Genomic DNA, 21940 nt, shown 5'->3' on the forward strand with positions numbered 1-21940 from the left:
GACGTACTACGCCACGCTGCACTTCGCACTTCGTACAACAGTCTTGAAATCGTTCACCTGCATTTGCTCGTAATTTAAGCAACTGTTACTCGCATTTGGACCATCTGCTGTTCGACGACCTTTGAAGCATCTCACCGTGCAGAATAAACGTCCGTAACATACGTGGTAAGTAAGACATCTTACGCTAGCTCTTCTTTACCGGTAGACAGAACAGATAGAATGGTCATCACTAAAAATTTTTAGATTCTACCTCACAGCCATGGCAAAAGGCATGTTGAATCCATTTAAGGCCTACGCTGGTATACAGCGGCGGTGTCGGCAAGCCCGCTAAGGCCAAGGTATGCTCCACCGCGATGCATTGGGGAGCAACCGGAAAGCCAGAAGCGTGCTTCGGGGTAAAATAGCGACGTTGTTTGGGGAAGACTAGGGAAACACAAAGCCCGCTGCTTTATCTTCTCACGAAAGTTCGCGCCTAACGCCCGCTGGTTCGAGGTTAGCGCTAGCCGAACGGCCCCCGCTCAACCGTCGCCAGACGCGAACGCCCCGCTGAACTTCGACTGGAGAACACTACTCACCGCAAGGAAATCCTCAACGTCCATGAAGCGTACTTCGGCACACGGTACAAAATGCATATATGTGCCTCCTGCTTGCATGGAAATAGCCCGCACTAATATTGCAATTCGCACGCTGCAACCAAACGAGGTGTGCCAACCGGTACGCGACCGAAAGAGATGGTGTTTGTCATGCCAGTAGCAGCACAAACAGTTCATTGCTGCCACACTCGAAGTACGCGCATCGAATATCAGTCGCCCCATTCCGGACAGTGGGTAAAGCTCTATGCTCCGCGCGACACACAAATATGCTGTCGTGACAACTTGAATTTGCCCTTTTACGACGAATAAAGCAGCCGGAAAAACACCGTCGCATCCGTGATACCGAACCTAGAAGAAAATTTTGTGAGATACGTCGGACTTTGAAAGACACTGAATATCTGTACGACGTACTTGGAAAGGAAATGAACTGGGTGCCCCTGACGAGCCTTAAAAAAAACGGCAGTCTGATCCATCCGACGTATCAGGGGAAAAAATGTACCGGGTCCGCCTGACGTTCCTTTAACCGCAGCCTTTATTTGTGTGTGATTTGGTGAAACAAGAGAAAATGCGTTACAAAATCGCGTTGAAATGAGGCACCAAAATAACTTAATAGTTTAATTACTCGCCGTGTGAAAATTCGTGGTTGATTTAGTAATGACAGCTCGTAGCTTGATGAGTGTTAAAATAATCCTCAAGCTCCACGCCCACCTCCATGGCTGAAACGCACACATACAAAAGCGCGCGCATGTACGCACGCATACACATCACCCAGTACACATATTATAAGCGACGCAGTCAGCAATGCGTACAATGCGCAGAAAACTGTTGTCACTCTCACCTCCTGATGACCGTTTTTGTTGGCGTTCGCGCTTCCCTTTAGCCTCCGGAGCCCTTGAAATCCCAGCGAAGGCAAGCGCGCTCTTTTCCACTCGAGGCACTAGATGGCGCCACGTTCCCGAACTTTTTCCCTTTTCTGTCTATCTCCGAAGCGTTGGCGCCCGCCGCCCACCTTCTGCACCCAGGCGCAACCGGCGCGACGCAACGCGCAACCGTCGCGCAGTCGGCGGCGCAAACGCCAGCGGCTGGGGTGCATGGCGAGGGTCTGCTAGCGTTAAAACGAAACCCCCTTCATCTGTGAGCCGCCAACCGCGCCAGGCCGACTGGAAGCGCCGGATCTTTTCGCGCGTGGAGAGCACTCCGCCGGCATGGATTGTTAGATACCGGCGTACCGCGCGCGCCGCGGACACTGCACCACCGAGCGACGGGCAACGACGACAGAGCTCGGGGCTCGGAGCCACGGCGCGGGGCCAGCGGCTGCCGGTCACAACCACCTGCGGTACGGCGCTACCGGCGGGCTTCGCGAAGCGCTCGGGAGGCAGTGGACCTCTCTCGGAGAGCCAGTGTCTGTGCGCGCGCCGGTGAGAAGGAACAGCGTCGTCGGAGCAGCGTCACGGTGCACGGTTCTTGAGTCGCGAAGAAGACGTCGTGTCTGCCCGGGAGGCGGCGGACGCCGGTGCTGGTGCATCGAGAGTGCGCCATGACCGCGCCGCGCTCGCAGAGAGCCCGGCCGCGGAGGCGAGCGGCCCCGAGGCAGGGGGCACCCGGCGGGCTCCGGGTTCCCAGGCCTCGGTGCCGTCACTGACGCTGGCAGGGGCGGCGGAAGAGGCGGCTGACGGCGATGCAACCTCACTCAAGGCCTACATGGAAGGCGTTGGCAGGCGGTGAGTGGAAGCAACTTATATCTCAACTTGCGTCGGTGCGCTATGCGTGCGCGCGTAAGCGCCCGAGTGTGCCGTAGAGCGCGTAGCTCGCGTTAAGAATCTCTACACCGAACGCTGCAAGAGCCACAGAGGACACAGGTGAGGCAACGGCTGGTTTTTGACGACCGGAGATTAAAAACCTCGGAACATAATGTAGGAGACCATCCACGAGGTGTGCCGACTGCTCTTGAAGGATGCTGTGGTACCCCAATTGCTCTCTGCAGCACGTCGCGTCAGATCGAACTTTGCATTCTAATTCGTACGAAACACATGTGCTAATTCTGACTCATGATTTCCCATTGGAAGAACTGAGACGAATGTCGTGCTACACACATATTACCTGTTTCGAAATAAGAATAACGCTTTCGGTATAACTCAGTTCTTACCTGCGAAGACACCTGGGGAATAGGACATTTGCTGAAACGAACAAAATTGCTTCCAGCTTTTGTTAAAAGCTCCTCGTACGTATACTTGCATAGCTCGACGCGAGCGAAGTAACGTCAGCTAAGGAAGCTTGTACCCATGTTGCGAAGCCCGAAGAGAAGCTTCACGGCATTTGAAGGCTGTGGCCAGTAGCCTCTCCCTCTTCCGAGATCCCGAGATCTCGAAAAATTCAGTTATCGGTTACTCTTCAGGTGGCACAGGGGTGGGATGGTGATCAGGAAAGGAAAGGCGTAGTAACTGCCTCACTTCTTGGTGGACACCTCAACGGCGCCGTGAGAGAAGTGAAGATGGGCGTGAAAGAAGGAAGAGAGAAAGAGGCGCCGTAGTGAAGGGCTCCGGGTAAATTTCGAACAGCTGGGGTTTTTTTAACGCGCACAAACCGCATCCTCGCGCCCAACAGCCGAGCGCCGTAACCACTGAGCCACGGCAGCGGACGGTGGACACCTGGACCGCGCCGTGTGGGAAGGGGTGAAAGTAGGAAAGGTGGCTAAAGGAAAGAGGGGACGCAGGGGAGGGCTCACGTTTGGCCGCTCGGGATTCTCTAACGTGCGCTGGCACCACGCAGGCCAAAGGGAGTTCTTGCGACTTGCCTCAATCAACGTGTGGCACGCCACGATTGTAGCGCCGAAGACACTGAACAATCGGGGCAGCTTTATGGTGCTACAAATTTTAGGACGTTTTCTATGCCACACCACCTACCAGTGTTCGGCACTAGAGATCAATGAGCTTCCTCCATCTGTTCAAGAAAACGGTCACCGAATAGTATTTCAATGGATCCATGGACACTGCGGGCTCGATGGAAATGAGAGGGCCGATGCTGAAGCATAGAGCGCTCTCAGCAATGGCTTCCGTGCAGTTCTGCCTTTCTCAAGACCGGACGTACACCACTTCTGACTTCATGCAGAGTGCGACGGAGAGATACTGGGCCCAGCCAGACGCTCGGCACATCCGCATTAAAGACTAAATTGGCTATGGAATTTTGGTCCGCGTGGAATTCCGCAGCCTAATGCATGCTTGATGCATATACTTCGTTTGGACATCGATTCGCTTCCGCGCGAAAGTACAGTACTTACATAAATTGGTCTGGCGGACAAGTGTTCTACTTGTGGCATAACCGAGAGTGCAGAGCATGTACTAGTGGTGTGTCCAGTATATGCGCGAAAGACTAACGTTGAAGCGCTTAGACTTTAGACGGCAGGCCACCATCGGAGGGCTTACTTCTAGGCGCTTGGCCGCCGAGTTGGAAAGTAGTCCAGGCAGTGCACTAGTTTCCATGTTTTTTGAGCGAGAGAGAGAAAAACTTTATCATGGCAAGTGTGTTTAGACCCCCCTTGGGTCCCTGGACCACCGCACGGTCCCACTCTACGTCGTAACGTTCATGCGGTGTTTGTCCATGACGTCGGCACCCCGAAGCACCGCAGCAAGCTGCGATGGCGGGTCCGGAGACGAGAGCACGACCTCCCAGTCCTCCCAACTTGATAACGCGGGCTGTCCCTGCGGGGGAGGATCAGCAGGGCAGCCGAAAAGGATGTGGGAGAGTGTGGCGTGAGGGTCGCCGCACAGGGTGCATGCAGGGGAGGTGCCACAGTAGAGAGATAGCAGCTGAGGGGATGAGAGAGAGCGGGTCTGGAGGCGTCTCCAGAGGATCTGTTGGGAATGGGTAAGGGAGGGGTGTGGAGGAGGGTAAGTCCGACGGTCCAAGCGGGGCATTTGCGTGAGCTCTGCAAAGGTGTGCGCCCGCTCTCTCGAGAAACCTGGACCGAGGCCGTCCTGAGCCCGGCAAATCAAACCTCGGGCCAATTTATCGGCAGCCTCGTTTCCTGGATTCCCAGAGTGAGCCGGCACCCACTGGAGCTCTACCCTGCGTGGTAAGTTTTTGGAGGGGGTGTTCAACAACTTCCAAGCAGGGGCGTGAATCCTGCCTCTCGCGAAGTTGAACAGAGCCGTTTTGGAGTCGCTAAAGATGTAGTTTGCATTGGAATGTACAAGGGCTAGGGCGATGGCGGTTTCCTCTGCCTCCTCAGACGTACAGCCAGAGGGAAGGCGGTGTGTGAGGGGCTGTGCTAGGGCTGGATTGTAACCAACTGCTACAGCTTCATGAGTTGTGCACGCGGCGTCTACCCAAATGGCGTCCTGGGCTTGTCCGTAATACTTGTGTAGGGCCTTAGCGCGAGCCATGCGGTGAGGGATGTGGTACTGGGGATGAATGTTCCGGGGAAGGGGTTTCACAACGAGGGGGATATGAATGTGTCGAGGAATGGCTATAAGGGATGTCTGATTAGCGGGAATGTTGATGCGAAGGGAAGCGAGGATATGCCTGCCAGTTGCGCTCGCGGCAAGTCTTAGATACTGTGTCTGAAGGTGCGCGTCTACTAGTTCCTGAATGGTGTTATGCATGCCTAATTCAAGGAGCTTGGCTGTGCTAGTGCTGCGGGGTAGGTTTAAGGCTGCCTTGGTTGCTAGACGAATCATTGAGCGACGCGGGCCTCGACTCGCGGTTATGATGCATCAAATGAGCGTGCACATATTCTGATCTCTCTTCTCACCGCATCGTCAACAATCACAACCCTCTTTCTTCACCTCTTCCCCACTGCAGACTAGCACGCCAGACATCCATCTTTCCGGGCGACCTATCTGCCCTTTCTTTCATTAACTTAGCTCTCTCTCTTTGTCTGGGCCATTCACATGAACGCTGCCTTACTTTTTTTCTTTCTCACGTGATCTGTGTAGTCAAGCGGGTGAATATTTTATTTACTGATGTAATGCTACTCAGTTGTGTGGCCTGACGCGAATTAAAAAATTTTAAGGCTGACAAAAAGGAAAAAAAAGACCACAAAGCCGACGTGGCACCGAAGCCTTACATCAGCGCGGACAGCATTACCAAGAACCTCCGTATGTTTGTATTACAGTCATCACTTCAGTATCGAAGCCCTTTTTCACATAGGGCGCGACAGTTATTTCAATGTTTGATTGTGGTATACATGGTTGCATCCATTCGACTTTCGAGGAATATTGCTATGTTTATGTTATACTCATTAGTTCATAATGTTCTCAATCATTACGGTGAATTGTTATAGCAGTTTGACGAAGCCTGATGAATTTCATGCACCGTGTTCGACTGTGAGGCGCAATCGCCACGTGAAAGTGGGATACGAGTAGTAGTATGACGGTGCATGTTGCTATTTATTAGTAGTCTGTCATAAAAAGAAAAGTTGTAGTCGCCTGAAACGCAGAAGGAAAGAAGTCATGAAGTTATTAGCAATAACACCAAGTCCGAGCATGGGTTTAGCAGCCACAACAGTATATATCTTACACTGTACCAATCTTGAACAGCTTCGGATGGAGACATTATGCTGCGGCAGTGATGGGGGTGATGCTGTAATAGGAAGCAGAAACTTCAGTGTGAAAATCACGTAAGGGACCGGTGAGAGAGCGATAGAAAACTCTGATCGAGTGCAGTTTCGTCTCTGCCTCTCTTGAGGCTCGGATTCTTCCAAAAGACTGCGCAATGAAAGTTCGTCATTGCAAGGAAGTTCGACAGACGCCCCAAGTATAAGTGGCGACGGGTCATGGAGCTTTACTTCGCTTTGCATTTGTCGCTAGACGTGTACAGCTCGGCTTGGCGACGCCGACGGACGATTCATTCGACGCGCAATCCTCGAGGCCCCGCAGTTTTACGCCATGGGGAGATAGCGGGGACGCCTGAGCGCTGTAGCGTCGGCGCCAGTGCAAAGTGGGCATATGGGAAAAACTTTGCTTTTTTGTTTGTCTCCTCGTGACGTCCTGTCTGGAGGGAGACGAGCCCCTTTGTCTTTGGGCCTGCATTGTGCATACGGGCGGGCACTGATGTGCCGCACCTGGCGCCTCAGCTGCACAGGCGCGAGGGGCGCACGTGTGTCGGCGGTGGGAGGGAGGTATACTTTATACACGAGCGTCACTCGTGCGTCAGGCAGCGGGCAGCGCCGCGGAGGCAGCTTTGTGAACGTGCATGCCCGCTACACAAAGCTGCGCGAATATGCTGGAAAGAAGAGCGCCTGAAACTATCGCTTCCCACTTCACATGCAGGGCCCACATGCAAGGCCCACGTGTCGATAGAGCCGACGCCTTTTCGCCCTGTACGCTGCGACACCAGTACCTTTGCTTGGTCTACAACACCCGCTGCGGCTACGACCGAAAAGTCATTGAGAGAGTGTGAAAACCGGTCAAAAGCAAACGTAGGTTGTTTCCATGGACTAAGCTCCACTGGCTGCCCTAACCAGCGGCACAAGGACACAGAAGAGAGGAAACGCGAGCAAGGGGAGTACGTCAGAGCGAATACGCAAAGCTGCTCTACACCTTGCAAATAAATTGTTCAGAAACATAGATTTCAAAATTGCAATTAGCATCATCATCATCAACCTGACTATGTCGACAGCAGGACGAAGGCCGCTCCCATCGATCCACAATTAGTCCTGCCCTGTGCCAGCTGCGGTCACCCTATTCCCGCAAACTTAATCTCATCCGCCCACATGACTCCCTGACGCCCCCTGCTACGCTTGACTTTTGGAATCCGCTCGGTTATCTTAAGCGACCATCGGTTATCTGTTCCTGCTTATTACACGCCGTGCCGATGCCCATTCCTTCTTCTTGATTTCAGCTGTAGGATGACATTAATTCGCGTTTATTCAGTGACCCATTCTGCTCTCTTTCTTTTAATGTTACGCCAATCATTTTCCTTCCCATAGCTCGCTGCGCTGTAATTTCAAGCCTTTTCGATAGCCTCAAAGTTCGTGCCCCATAGATGAGTAGTGGCAAAATTATAATGCAGCGCTGTAATTATAGTGCAGATATCAGGCGTCTCAGAGGAATCTTCTGTTTCCCAGAGCTTTCAGCTAGGACTATACGACACGAATACACAGGCTGAGAACATTACTGTCTTAACATGGACTAGGAATTGCGCTTTAATGACAGCCACTAGGTCTGAACTTAACGCTTATTGGTGCAAAATTTAATCTCCGCATTCAACGGTATGACGTGACAGCGCTAATGGGTCTCGTTGGCGGCTCCTGTTGACCACGCAGGCACGGACACTGTTTCCATATTATGTGCAAGACCACACGACATGCACATAAAGGCCCGCTTTTATCTAGCCGTACAAATGGGCCTCCGAGGCCTAGAAGAGGTCTTTCGGAACGGCCATATCGTCATTATGCTGTTTGCCGAAAAAAGCGCATCGGCCAACGCCCAAGGTCCTGCAACTTCTGAAATCATCATGGACATTTACAAGATTGTTTTGCCTCGTCTCCCGTCCGGTAATGTTGTGCTCTGCACCGTATTTTTGCATAGTGATCTAAATTGCCGTCCGTATACACTGAGCTCGTGACTTCAGTAATGCCCTTGCCCGTGTTATGGACCCTCATGATGTCGTTTGCATTGGACAATATCAAATGAGTTGGATGGTGACTTCTGAGAATAGTGTGTCTAAACGTTGCCATTTTCTGTTCTGATAAAGAGAGTGTACTCGGGGTTTTGCATATAATTGAGGAGTCTTGTGAGAATTCGAGTGCGGCTCTAAACCTTGATAAATCAGAGGTTTTGGCTAGGACACTGGGGTACAAAAGTAAACTTTTATGGAGCAGTCATGTGGGACTCCGAAGACTTACAGTATTTGCGTGCTCCCTTGCGTCAGTATCGCAATAGTTTTCACCTTCAGTCTACATCGGAAAGGACTCCGTGATCACCGTTTTGAAGAGAACAGGGGTGTAGTCAAGCCTATGGCATCCGTGCACAAAAAATTTTATCTAAGCACCGCAGTTCACTTGCGAAATCTGCCAGTGATGGCGACACATGTATTTCATTTTTTTGGTCTTTTAAGGCTTATAAACCATCAGCTCCGGTGACGCTAACCTCCTTTTCATTAGAACACGGTAATCTATGAATACACTCCAACTTCAGTTTCTCCTCAGTGCCCCTTTAAAGAAACCCAGGTGGTCGAAATCAACCCAGGGCCTTCCACTGTGGCGTCCCTCATAGCGCAAGTGCAACATTGGGATGTTAACCCCGAGGGACAGAGAAACTTTAATGAAAATCAGATTTTAGCCGGCGTGTAAAAATCGCTGACTTGCTACTCTGCGTGGGGAAGGGAAGGAGAGAGGTGCAGAAAGTAAGTAAAAACGGTAAAAAAAAACAATTAAACATAGGCTTGAAATTGGGCTGAGCTGCACCAACGAGCAACAATGTTAGAAAATATTATATAGTGAAGTGCAATGGGTCTGCATATTAGTGAGATGCGAGGAGGTATTAGAGTCTGTCGAGTTGGCCAACGTCATCCAAAATAGTCAAATCATAAGTCCACTGCACGTCTACTGCGTAAGGCAGGCTAAGGAACCTAATACGCAGTTCACTGTTAGAGGCAAGTGGGTGAGCGACTACGCAGGGTATTCAAGCAGGATATAATTCACTGTTTCGATGGCGCCGCAGTTGTCGCAGTGTGGACTGTTCACTTGTCCTAATCAGTGCTGTAACATAGCCGCGGCCGATAGGCACGGCATGAACGGAACGAGCGTACACGCCTGGGAACGCGACAGTAAAAACCAGCGTTTATTGCAACGGAGGGTGGTTATGTAGTAATACAGGAGAGAGAGGGAATGGAAAGGGGGCACGGCGAGGTAAAAAGAAAACTTCACGCTTGCGCAGTGTGTAGCCCGCACTATGACACAGAGGCCGATACAATACTTCTTCCTCCTAAAATCGGTGAACTGGTGTCCTCGTCCTCGTCGAGCGTCGTAGGACTCACCGGGTTCGCTTGGCACTGCTGCTCCGGATGACGGAAGTGCCGGGAAGGCGCCGTCAGCATGGTGCCTTCCGCCAGGCTTTCCAAAGAAAAAACGTACTCTTGGGGCTCCATACTAGGACCGGGTGATTGCAGCGGAACCCTGCTGAGGGCGTCCGAGTTCAGCAGTTGCCTTCCGGGAGTGTACTGAAGTTTGTAACGATATTATCCGAGATAAGAGTGCCCAACGCTAAATGCGGGCTGCAGCCATAGAGGGTGTCGGGCGCGCCTTAGCAATCAGAGGAGAGGCTGGTGGTCTGTAACCAAGCTGAATTCACGGTCCAACAGATAGTCTCGGAATCTCGGGACACCAAAAACTAGTGCCAGCGCCTCACGCTCCACATGTAATTCCGCTCGGCTTTCGTGACAGTCCTTGAATGGAATCCGATCGGTCTGTGGACGCTGCCTACTGTGTGAAACAGCACTGCGCCAATGCCGTGTGGGGAAGCGTCGCACTCTAGTTTCAGCTCCTTTAACGGGGCAGAATGGGCAGGCACTTCGGCATCCTTGAGACACTGTTTGGCCTTGACGAACGCAGTTTCCGGGGGGTGGTTACACTGCCATCGCGCATTTTATTCTAGTAACTGATATAACGGGGATAACACGGTTGACATGTTCGGCAGGAACCTTGAATAAAATGCTAGCATTCCGACAAATGAACGCAGCTCGCTCGCGTTACGAGGACTTGGTGCTTTCACGATAGCTTCCACGTCCTTTTCAGTCGGGTGAAGACCGAGACGATGGATACGGCGTCCCAGATAAGTAACCGATAGCTGGCTGAAATTGCATTCGTCGTATCGCCGCTTTATGCCATGCTCTCGAAATCGCTGCAACACTGTTTTTAGCTGAGCTCCGTTGTCTGCCGCCTTTTGTCATCTAAGTATGCCTGAACTCCAGGCAGGCCCGCTAGAATGGTGTCCATCTTCCTTTGAAATATAGCAGGAGCAGAGGAAATGCCGAACGGCAGCCTGTTGTAACAGGAGAGCCCTTGGTGCGTATTAATCACTCACAGCTTGCGTGAAGCTTCGTCTAGTGGCACCTGGTTGTAGGCATCTTTCAGGTCGAGTGTGCTAGAAACTTCACCAGCGCTTAACGACGCGAACATGTCTTCAATCACCGGAAGGGGATACTGCTCAAGTGCACAAGCAAGATTCAAGGTGGCCTTGAAATCCCCGCAAATCCGGACTGTGCCATTTCTTTTAAGCGCTAGTACTAAGGGGTTCGCCCAGTCCGAATATTTTATGGGCGATACTATGCCTAGCGACACTAAATGATTCAACTCTTTCGCCACTTTGTCGCGGAGGGCGTACGGAAGCGGTCTCGCCTTGCAAAAATTGCTAACCGCACCGTCCCTCAGCACCAAGTTGGCTGGGGGTCCCTTCATCAGAACCAATTCCTCCAAGAAGACATCCTCGTAGTTACTGCGTAATGTGTTGATGGCTTCTTTCGCCACCGGCACTTCTCTTTTACTGACTTGCAGTACCGGAACTCCAGCCCTATCTAGCAGGGTTAACAGGTCTCGCTCGTAGAAGCTTGGTCCGTTGCAGTCCAGTACTGCGAGTGTGCATTCAACTGATACACCTTGGTGCGCAACAGCTAGCAGAAGCTCGCCTAACACAGGCAGCCTTCCAGCGTAGGACGAAAGTTTCATATGTGAAAGCTTCAAATTTGGCCAGTGTTTGCAATGCTTATCGAAAACCTGTCGCGCTATGACGCATACTGGTGATCCTGTGTCTACTTTCATTGCTAGTTCTACACCGCCCCAATTGAATGTATGGCGAATTGGCGGCTCGAGAAACTTTGTTCGCGCCAACAGCAAAGTCCAGATATGAGCATCTTCATAGCAATCTTGCGATGTGGGTTCTTGCCTGTTTGTTTGGTCATGAGGCGCAGGTGCAGCAGCCCCGAGTTGCTTGTCGCGGCGATTGGGACACATTTTTGCGAGATGTCCACCTTGAGCACAGTGATAACAGCTCTATTTGGGCCAACTGCAGCGTTTAGCGTCATGTTTCAAGCTTCCACATCTGCCGCATTGCCGACACGCTGCATTTTCGGCACTTTCCCTCATATAAGTGGTCTATAGACAGTCTATAGACTTCTTATTGACTCTGTTGACTTCCTATAGATATTGCTTTTTGCCTACTCATAGTCTACAGACTTGTCTGTAGACAAAAGTCTACTAAGTGTATGACCATAAATCTATACATGGTCTATAGACTGTCTATGGCATTTGTGTTGCCTATAGACTGTTCTCTAGGATTTGTCTCTAGACAGTCTTTATACTTTTCTATAGACACTCTATAGACTGTCAAATTTTTTTTGTAAGGGATATTCTCTCGGTGTTGGCCGACGTTGCGCTTGCATTTTCAATAGTGGTGTTTCTTCTGACGACATTTCTTGCGCATCGTTTTCCGCGGCTTCAGCAGCTATTGCTATCGTTTCGGCTTCCTCTAGCTTTAGCCCTTTCTTTGCCAGGAGTTGGTTCCGTACTGCACTTGAGCGTACACCGCAGACAACCCTATCTCGGATCATCCTGTCAAAGCAACTGCCGAAGTTGCAGTTGTCTCCGATGCGGCGCATCTCGACGAGAAAAGCCTGAACAGATTCTCCTTCTAGTTGGCAACGACTGAAGAATTTGTAGCTCACCGAAATTTCATTCCGTTTGGGGTCATAGCATTCATTCAAGGCTTTGCTAACTTCGTCATAACTCAAAGAGTTCGGCGCCCGGGGAGCCGCCTTTCTGGCAAGGATTTGAATATCCTGCGTGCTCAGTGCAACCACAGTGCTCTCTTCTTACGTGACTCAGCGATGTCATTTGCTTCGAAATACGCCTCCACTTCGATCAAGTACGGCTTCCACTTATCTGTGCTTTCGTCGAAGCCCGGGAGCATCTGGAAGGCCTTGGAAGTCGCTGGCAGTGCTGTCCTCGGGGGCCGGAGTGTCTAGGTCTGCCTTGAAGACGTGGGTGTCGTTTTCACTCGTCGCCACTGGGACATAGCGGCGGCCGATAGGCCACGGCTGGAACGGAACGAGCGTACACGCCTGGGAACGAGACAGGTAGAAACCAGCGTGTAACCAAGTAGAAACCAACAGAGGGTGGTTATATAGTAATCCAGGAGAGAGAGGGAATGGAAAGGGGACATGGCTAGGTAGAAAGGAAACATCACGCTTGCGCAGTGTGTATAGCCCGCACTGTGACACAGCGGCTGATACAACAGGTGCCGTAAGTCGTTTGTGAACGCGGCATCAGGACGAAGTCGACGATGAACAGTTTCCAGATGGCGAGGAATACTGGGTGGTGGGCTGGATCTGATATGAGTAGATTGAGTGAATAAATGATGTGAATGCGATCCTCAGAGCCGATTCTTTTCTTCATAGGCATATCTTTAGCCAGTTGGAGCGCATCTGATTTCGTGAAGAGAATCATCTTGTATATAGTCACGATGTTTCACTTTGTTAACACACGCTGGGTGGCTAGAGGTGGGGGCCAGCCTCGAGCGGCAAAGTGACCACGCCTTGGCTGACGGAGGGGGTTGCCCAACACCCCGTTAGGAGACGGAGCAATTCCGACTTTCGGCACTCGCGATGCGCCGACGGCCAACAGTGTCACTGCCGTTCAAATGCCCCCGGCAGCACGCGGCAGCGAGCGATGATGGAACGGCGCAAGCAGGAAGCGCCGGTCTCATAATTACGGGGAGTGGAGCCTCGGAGTGAAGCGGGGGAAATTGATTCCCTTTTAGCTTTATCTTCGTTCCCCGTTTTGCACGGTGCGCGCCGACTCGCCCGAAAGGGATGCCCGGAACAGGAGAGAAATGTACCGATGCGCCAAGAACACGACACCGCGGCGCGCGTCCGTTGCGCGCGAAATGTCAGCGGTCACCGAGCCCAGTCCGGCCGCGGCAGGTGAGGAACGCGCACTCAGTGACCGGCTCCGGTGGTGGCGTGTGCTTACTCAATTAAGGCGAGGAACGGACTCTCGTCCGGTTTGCGCTGCCGGCGGAGCCCCTGGGGCCCTGCCTGCTTTGCACTCTGCGAGAACAAACTTCAGCGAAGTTCCATGACAGATGATTCGCTTTATTTTATAATATATTTTCACTTTCTTCTTTATTAATACGAGAGCATTATGTGTCTCTGTTGCGTCATCAAAAAGTGACCGCAAATTTTCCCGCACAATTACGCCGTTCCATGAAGATAAATGCGTGAAAGTGTGATTGTGGTATAGACAGTGTGTGATAAATTGTTGCTGTGGAAAAAATTTGGTTGATGACGTGCAATTAGTTCATTATTTAAACGCTAAAATACACGAAAAAACACACTTAGACGTCAAAATAGTCATGGACGTCGATATAGTATGTGGTCGCTTTTTCTTTCGCATTGCTCCAATGCGGGTCGCCGCAGTGATCTCAAAGTTTTTCTTGCTTGTGTCTGCACCTCCAGAGGCGCGTAAATTCTTCGGAATGGCAAAAGGCTCTGCGGCACTGCGGAAAGTGATGCCACGCAGCGTTCCATTGAACGTAACACGTCCTTGCGCGTCTGCCTTCGCTTTGCATCTGTGTCGCGTGTCAAGCGTTGGCTGCTTTGCGATGCTTGTGAGCTTAGAGCCTCTGCTCACTTGAATAGCGGGCTAAGAGCACCGGCCGGGCATGTCGCGTCCTCTGTGAACGGGCGTTCATGCTCAGGAATTGGCAGCGCAAGATGGTACTGTGTGGGCATTTTTTATGCAAGGGGTTAAGCTGGATTCGTAAGCACGAAAAAAGAAAAGAATAGAGCGGTTTGGTGATACCTTAGCCCGTAATCGATGCCTCGAATTACGTCACTGGAACTAATTTTATATCTTGCATGGGTGTCCGCATTCACAGCTAGCACGAAATGAGCACCGTTTCTGTGCTGACTTTAATTTTTGCTCATTAGCCCCCCCCCCCCCCCCCCCCCCCCCCTCCCGACCTCTTATATATTTTGAGCTGTTTGCAATAAGCCATGTAGAACAATTTTAAAATGAACGCATAAAATTGTTTTTATGATGTGTTTCATCTGATGTTTCACGCATGCGCCGCGTTGTGGCTGCAGAACTTGCATGTTCCGTATTCGCGTGTTTTGCGCGCATCAGCGTTTTCAAAACCCGTGAAATAAGCTCAGTCGCTTAAATAATGACTTATTTTTGCAGAAATATGTGAAAATAAATGCAATTGACATTCTTTTAACTCCGACAGGATCATAATTCTTGACTGAAAGAGATATTTGCTAACGACCTCGTTCTCTCCTCCAGCATTTCAAACTATGTTCACTATCCGGTTACCTCACTTGTCACCTGTCCAGTTAGCTGACGCACTTGTACGTTTCCGTTGAGCAACCGTCACAGCGAACACTCTTTAGGCCCATCACCCCGCATATCTGTGCGCTGCGACGGACATCAAGTGACATGAGTTCGTCCCAGATGCGTTCGTTTCAGTCCTTATATACTCCGAGTTCTTAAGATGAAATTCCTTAGCGTTCAGGCCAGCGACTTATCTGCCGCCGTCTTCCTTTCACTAGCCTGGGCAGAAACTCATCTTATTTCGCTTTTCGTGCCTCTGGCGGTCAACTGAACTGGGGAAGACGTGTATGGGGCTCCATTCTGCAAGTGTGTGCTCGTTCGAAAAACATGTCTCAAGCCGGATCTCGCAGCAGGCGTTGCTATTACGACACGCGTCGCAAGAAATGTCACCGGCTCGTTCGGTTGTTTTTTTTTTTCTATGTTGCTATACGAAAAAGATGACGGCAACGAAGCGAGCGGGCAGTGGAGCGGGACGGAGCGCTTGCGCTATAGGCCCGCCGGCGTCATATTTCGTCGTGTTATCGTGTCTTCCTTTAGCTTGCCGCCGCGTAACAATATATTTGTTAATTTCATTTGCATTACTACAAGCCCTTGCCTGGCTGTTGCGGGGGTGAAGTTTGCTCAACGGTACAAATGGGCACAAAAATGGAATTGCAGGTACACACGCGAAACGCTTGGTGCAGCTTCCACGGAAATGCATTCCTAGCGACTGGCCGGCCCCTTATTCCATAGGGAGTGCCTTAATTCTTCTTTTTCTCTGCTAATCCTTCCTGCTCTTCATGGTCCCTATTCTTTCAAGCTGACGTAAATAATGGTGACAGCCTATTATACGTACGCGGCTTCGTGTGCAGAGTGATCCCAGAGGCCTGAGTATTCTTTACTGTTACCCAGGCGACTTGGACATCGATTGTTATCCGGGTGAGCTTTGCAGTGGAGACGCAGAAGTGAGTGAAAATCTGGTCTACAAGACCCACCTACAGATCAGGTGTGCGTTGAAAAATCACAGGATGGCGACGAATTTGTAACGCGAATGATCCGCTGTTATCGAGCTTGTGCTTGCGGAGATATGAAAGCATATTATACATGGTTTATTAGATATCAGGATGTATTTTAATTAGAGCATCCGCCTCGTGTGCGGGAAAGCCTGGGAGTTGCGGGAGGCGCTGGTCTCGTACGTCGGAGGCGCATCTTTATCGCGGTCAGTGCCCAGCAGTGAGCTTGCGGATGCCGACGCGTACTGCGCAAAACTGAGCAAAAAGCTAAGAACTGCTAACTCTGTAACCACTACGCTACTGCAGCGGGAGCCTAGGTGGGAGATACATAGAGGGCGCTGCCTTCGGCCATGGAGGGCTATGAGGACGGCGCCGCTGACTCCACAAACAAGATAAGAACAGCTAATGCTATAGAACTTGCAGAATGCAAGGACCAAACCATTCTCGGAAACAGTCTTAACTGAATAAAAATTTCATGTTCCAAATGGTGCGTCGAAGTGACAGGTCTTTCCATTCTCTTAGCGCATGTACAGAGCAGTGCATGTCAGGTTGGTCTTTGTGGGATGTGGGGCGTCGGCTGTAGTCATGCGTGAGGCCTGCGATTAAGACACACTTTCCAGCCTTTCGCCGCGTCCCTCTCAGTCGTGGGTCTGTGTTGCGCTGTGTGGGCTTTGGTTGCTCTGCTGGGAATAACTGCTGCCTCTGGCCGAACGGATTCCTTGCACAGGAGGTGAGCGATGCACGATCACAACAGCGCGGTCGAGAAACGAGCGCAGAGGGAACGTAATTATGGTTGGTTGGCCGAGCGATGGAAGCATCGCTCGTGCTGCGCCGTGGCTTTCTCTTTGCAACCGGGAATATAAATTTAAATTATCACTTGACTGCGAGCAAGACACAGAGAGGTGCACCGCGGTATTTACGCACGTGATAATGCGTCTTGAAGCTTTCATGTTCATCATTGGTGCGCTCGCTGCGAAAGAATTGGGGGGTTTTTCGTGCTACCCGTGTGCCTAAAACTGCTGCACTCCTTCGCTCATACCTTAGAGCACGCCATTAATGTAAAGAAAAAATGAAAGGCTGCTGTAGCAAAGTAACCGGAGCTCGTACGAAAATTGGCTGGAGGCTTTTAAGGCCGTGCAGTGCCAAACTCATCACATGCCAGAATTTCTGATGCAATTTTATTTTGTGCAGAAAGTCAGCAATTCTACTTCACTCTAAAAAAAAGGAGAAGTAACAGAAACCTTAATGCAGGAAACTCGAACAAAGCTTCGGCATCTAAATCGATCGCGGTTTGGACCGAGAGTGCCGCTGCTAATGTCACAAAACGCTTATTATTATTATTATTATTATTATTATTATTATTATTATTATTATTATTATTATTATTATTATTATTATTATTATTATTATTATTATTATTATTATTATTGGCCGTTTGTTTAATAAAGTAAAAACGGAAGTAGAAAGATGATGCTAGGCGCGCCATCTGCCATCGATACCTGAAGCACCTGAGCGGCGGCCAGCGCGTGAGTAAAAGGACAGGGAGAAGAAAGTGAAGAGGAAAGAAAGAGGGGAGCGATAGGGAGAAAGTATAGGAGATCGCTGCTTGCGCATATCGCTCCCTCTTCCTGCCTCGCTCCGCGCCGAAGGATCCGCCTCTGCGCGAGGCGCACGCGTCTTCTCCGCATAGCAGACGAGCTTGCCGGCGAAGCGACTGGGGGAAGGGACGGAGACTCCGAAGCCGCGCTCGCTCCGCAGCTCGAGTTGCGTGGCTGCGCGCGCAGACGCGCTGCCGAAATGTCAACGACTCCTCGTCGCCTTCGCATTCCAAGTTAACCCTGGAATTCCTCCGGCCGGCCACGTTGTGCGCATGAGACGAAGGAGAAGGGTTGGTAGGGAGAAAAAAAAAAGAGGAGGACGGAAAGGGCCAAGCGGAGGAGCTCAGTGAGCTCTGCTGATGCGGACGAGGCCCGAATGCTGTGAATTGTTAATTGGCAAAGGCGAATAGCTGCACGGACGCGGACAAGCGACAGCAAAGGGTGCGGGGCACCTCCGTGAATAATGCATGACGAGCTGCTCGGGTTTGGCGGAGGGGGGATTTAGCACGTCGCTTAGAGAAAGTAACACGGGAGAGCACCCCGAGATTCGTCCTTTACGGCTTTGGTGCTGAGAGTGAACACAAAGCTTCAGGAGCCGATGGGTGAACGTGTTGCATTACGCATGTACTTGATTTCATGTGTGCCTAGTGGACTCCCTGAATGCGCTCAGTACTACTGACGACGAGGAGACGTGATCTTTTACGAGATTTAGGCGCACTGTTGTCACGAGAAAAACCAAGGGAGAGCGGCCCACTGAAATCGCTGAAAGGTTGAACGGCAGGGAAATTGCCAAGTGTAAGCGGCTCAGAAGGACGGCGATCAACCTTCCGCAGGAGGCAGGAAGTGGAGACACGGGCTTTCTTAAGAGACGGGGCGACGCAGAGAGGGTTGGCTAGTGCGGAAAGATTAGGAACAATGAAAAGCGCTGGGGGGGGGGGGGGGGGGGGGGGGGATTACCGCTCGCGGTGCGCGTCGAGCAAAGGGCGGAAACACTAGCCTACAGAAGCTTTCGGCATCGCGGCTGGCAGAAAAGGGCAGGCCTGAAAGGGTAAAGCAATGAACGGGCCCGCAGGAGGCAAAGAAACTACTATAGTCTCGGGAACACGCGAGAAGAAAGGCAGGAAGCGGCACTAAAGTGACGCTTACGGGTGTAAAGGTGTGCGCAGGAGGGGACGAAGGAATATGGAATGCGAGAGGGTGACGTTTACGCAGTGCACGGCGAGTGAGGACATTGGCTGCTGGTGCTGCGGCAGCGTCGCTGCGGAGAACGCGGCGTCTGCAGCAACAGTGGTGTGTTTGGGGGGAGCGGAGCAGCAGAGGCGCTCCGCGCAAATCCCAACGCTCAACTCTGACCTTTCCGGCGACGTAAACGCGAACGAATGGACGGCGGGCTTAGGCGGGGCGGCGCGCGCTCGTCCACGGAGGCTGCTGCTGCTGCCGCCCCGTGCTCGCGCAATTCCGCAGAATTCGGGAGTGAGAGGAAGGAAGGGGCGGGCCCCGCCAGCCACGATGGCGAGGAGGAAGAGGCGCGGGAAGAAAGGAGCGCTCGCTCCCCACGGGAAACGGAACGGCGGCGGAAAAACCGCGAGCGCTGCGACGGAGCGGAGGGCGGCTTTTACGTCGCGGCGGAGGGGGTTTGAGGCTTTCCGCTCCGCCACGAGGCACGCGGAGCAGCAACCTGTTGAGCGCAAGTCGCGGTGGCGCGGGGAGGAGGGAAGCGAGCGCCGTCCGCCGAATGTCGTCGTTCGCTTGCAAAGCGAACTGTGTTATCAGACATCAAATAGTTGCGGGTGCAGTTAATCAGGCATGGGCCAAACTCTTACAATAATAGTCTGATGTGAAGGCCGGTTAAGGCCGGAATACACACGGAGCTATTTGACAGCGGCAGGTCGGTGATTTTCGACCGATGGTGCGCACTCGACGCCCTGCGTCGAAAAAAGCGCCCGCCGCCGCCGATCTGGTCTGGCCAAATATTGACGAGCGGCGTCCGGTGAGACCGGAAGCGGTGGCTGACGCGAACCAATAGCAGCGCAGAACGCCCGCTTTTCCGGTTTGACTAGTTTGCGCTTGCCGCCGCCAACATGGTCGCCATGGCTTACGAGGTGTGCAGTGATATGAGTATTGAAATGTTATTATCGTGGAAATAAACTCGTCATCAAGCATGAAATATCGCTTTTCTGAGAGTACACGACCTAATCTTGGATTAAGCGAAAGGTGTCGGGGAAAGCCGCACCTCTGGTATCCGCGGCAGAGCGAGCATCCCAATACGCGACTTGATGCATTCGAGCACGCTAATCGTGCCTATGCACGCGTGCTAAAATTAGTACAGTGGTGTCTAAATTGACACTTTCATAATTTTAACATAAAAATCAGTGTCGCTGCTCGCGCAGATCTCTTCATTCAGCGGTGTTTCCCACTTGATCACATTTGCTTTCGCGTCGAGGGGGCGGCGCCCGCCGCTTCCTCGACTCAGGCTATGAGGGACGCCGTAGTGAAGGGCTCTGAAAATTTCGACCGCCTGGGATTCTTCAACGTGCACTGACAGCGTACAGTACACGGGTCTCTAGAATTTTGCCTCCATTGAAATTCGACCGCCGCGGCCGATATCGAACCCGCGTCCTTCGGGTCAGCAACCGAGAGCCATAACCACTGAGCCACTGCGGCTTCTTCGTTCGCTATATCTCTAGCCGGTCGTCACGCCGCGCTCTTCGTCGAAAAAAAATGTCGCTTGTAACAAAGCAAAGAGAACAGTGACCCACTCATCCAGCCGAGTATCTAGCCGCCGGTCTCTAGATTACAACAGCAGAATGCCGCTGAGCCAGCCCTGAACCCACAACTCTTTACGGAAATTCGGAAATACTGTACTGTCAGCGGTACCTCCGGCTACACAACAGCCGGCTGCAGCTCGGGTGCTTAAGATATTAGATAGCAATTGCCGCGGCCGGCAACACTCTTTTGCTTCAATTTTTTATTTTTAAATAAACCACTACCACCACCACCAGTTCGTCGCCTGCAGACAGTTACAAGCACGGCTGGAATGGCGGGGAAAACAGTACGACCAGCCTTGGCGACCAGAAATGTCTGGTTGTAACCACCAGATTACATACATATCGACAGACTTCGAATCAGTGAAGCCTTCGCTGCTGTGCGGTATCTTCTGGTTTATCCTATTTGGGAGCATGTGGCATGGTACACATCTTGCAATCGTTACCAGCCCTGCACCTTTAGAATCGCTTGCGTGTTATAGCTGCTGTCAGAGGGTGTGGTGGTGCGAGTCACAGGTAACGACTACGCGCAACGCTTGTCACGAGGCTTAGCTTCTTGTTAAGCACCGAGTGGGGAGAGCCGGAGAGTGATCGACGTAGTGTTGAGAGTGGTAGAGCATGGATTAGCCAAGGGCGATGAAATTTGCGACGGCACAATTGGACAACTGGTAGATCGCTCTTTGGCGGTATGAAGTCTCAGCCTCGCAGGCCGTCCGGAAATACGACCCCCTCGCAGGGGGCGCCACTAAACGCCCCGTCCTGGAGCCTGCGCAGGGCGCACATCCGGCAATAACGTAAAAGTTACTTGCAGTGTCACCTTCGGAAACACAGCGTGGCTCCAACCGCTATGCTGCCGGTTTGCTTCGCCGGGTCGGGTGCGTTAAGTATACAGAGGACTACGTCCTCCGTGGTTTTCCTCGCAAAGCCATCGCGTTTAGGCGACTATGCAAGTAACGCTTGCTACGGGAAACCGGAATGGCTTTGGAACGAACGACGCCAGTGTAGTTTCTTTCCAGCTAGACCCTGGTTAAGGAGGTGCTTGGAGAATCGTGCCGGGTCATTAACTGTGTAAGCTCGGTGTTCGTGGCTCGGCATGCGCGGCAGAACCGTGCACGACACGCGCGCCCGCTGTTCGGTTGGCTGCTCAGTGCATTGCACGAGCACACGTCTGCGATACGTGCACCATGTTCGCTCGCGTATAATCCCCAACCGTTCTGCTCCGTTGGTCGCTAAGGCCGCATGCTTGCATACCGACGCCGTGACGAACGCCTGCGCGCCGTCAGTGTCTGCGCCGCTCTCCTGGGTGTCCGGGGAGAGAGCACAAAGCGAGGCAGGGTGTGGGATACGAGCAGACGAATACTGGGCCAACAGTATTTTCAAATAACTAAATAAAAGGCATGCAACAGTCGCGCTCTAACGTATTTCATTCACCACTATCTGTGTGAAAAATTGCACGCGCATTTCTCATCAAATGCCACACTGTGCTGTCGATTATCGCGTGTTTGTAGATTAACTACGCACTTAGTATGATCGCAGATCGCGACTTTGCTATGGTCGTTGCCATTTCTACGTTGGTAAATTGTTTCCTGTGGGTTGTAAGGGGAAACGAACCAGTGTAGCGTTCCACCCAACGGAGCGGGAGTCTGCCATCTGCAGGCGATAG

At 51.8% G+C, this 21940-nt stretch overlaps 1 protein-coding gene across 1 annotated transcript in view; it reads left to right on the plus strand.

Annotated features, from left to right (window-relative positions):
- Positions 1-1645: 1645 nt before the first annotated feature.
- LOC149341245 (uncharacterized) overlaps positions 1646-21940 on the plus strand; it is a 98034-nt gene continuing 77739 nt past the window's right edge. Inside the window, exon 1 of the mRNA XM_089543223.1 lies at positions 1646-2314. Within this exon, the coding sequence (XP_089399349.1) occupies positions 2295-2314 (20 nt within the window). The 5' untranslated portion in view covers positions 1646-2294. The remainder of the gene's footprint in view (positions 2315-21940) is intronic.

This window comes from Amblyomma mixtum, chromosome 5, assembly GCF_055824585.1.
Source record: "Amblyomma mixtum isolate Tamu chromosome 5, ASM5582458v1, whole genome shotgun sequence".
In the NCBI taxonomy this organism is placed as follows: Eukaryota; Metazoa; Arthropoda; class Arachnida; order Ixodida; family Ixodidae; genus Amblyomma; species Amblyomma mixtum.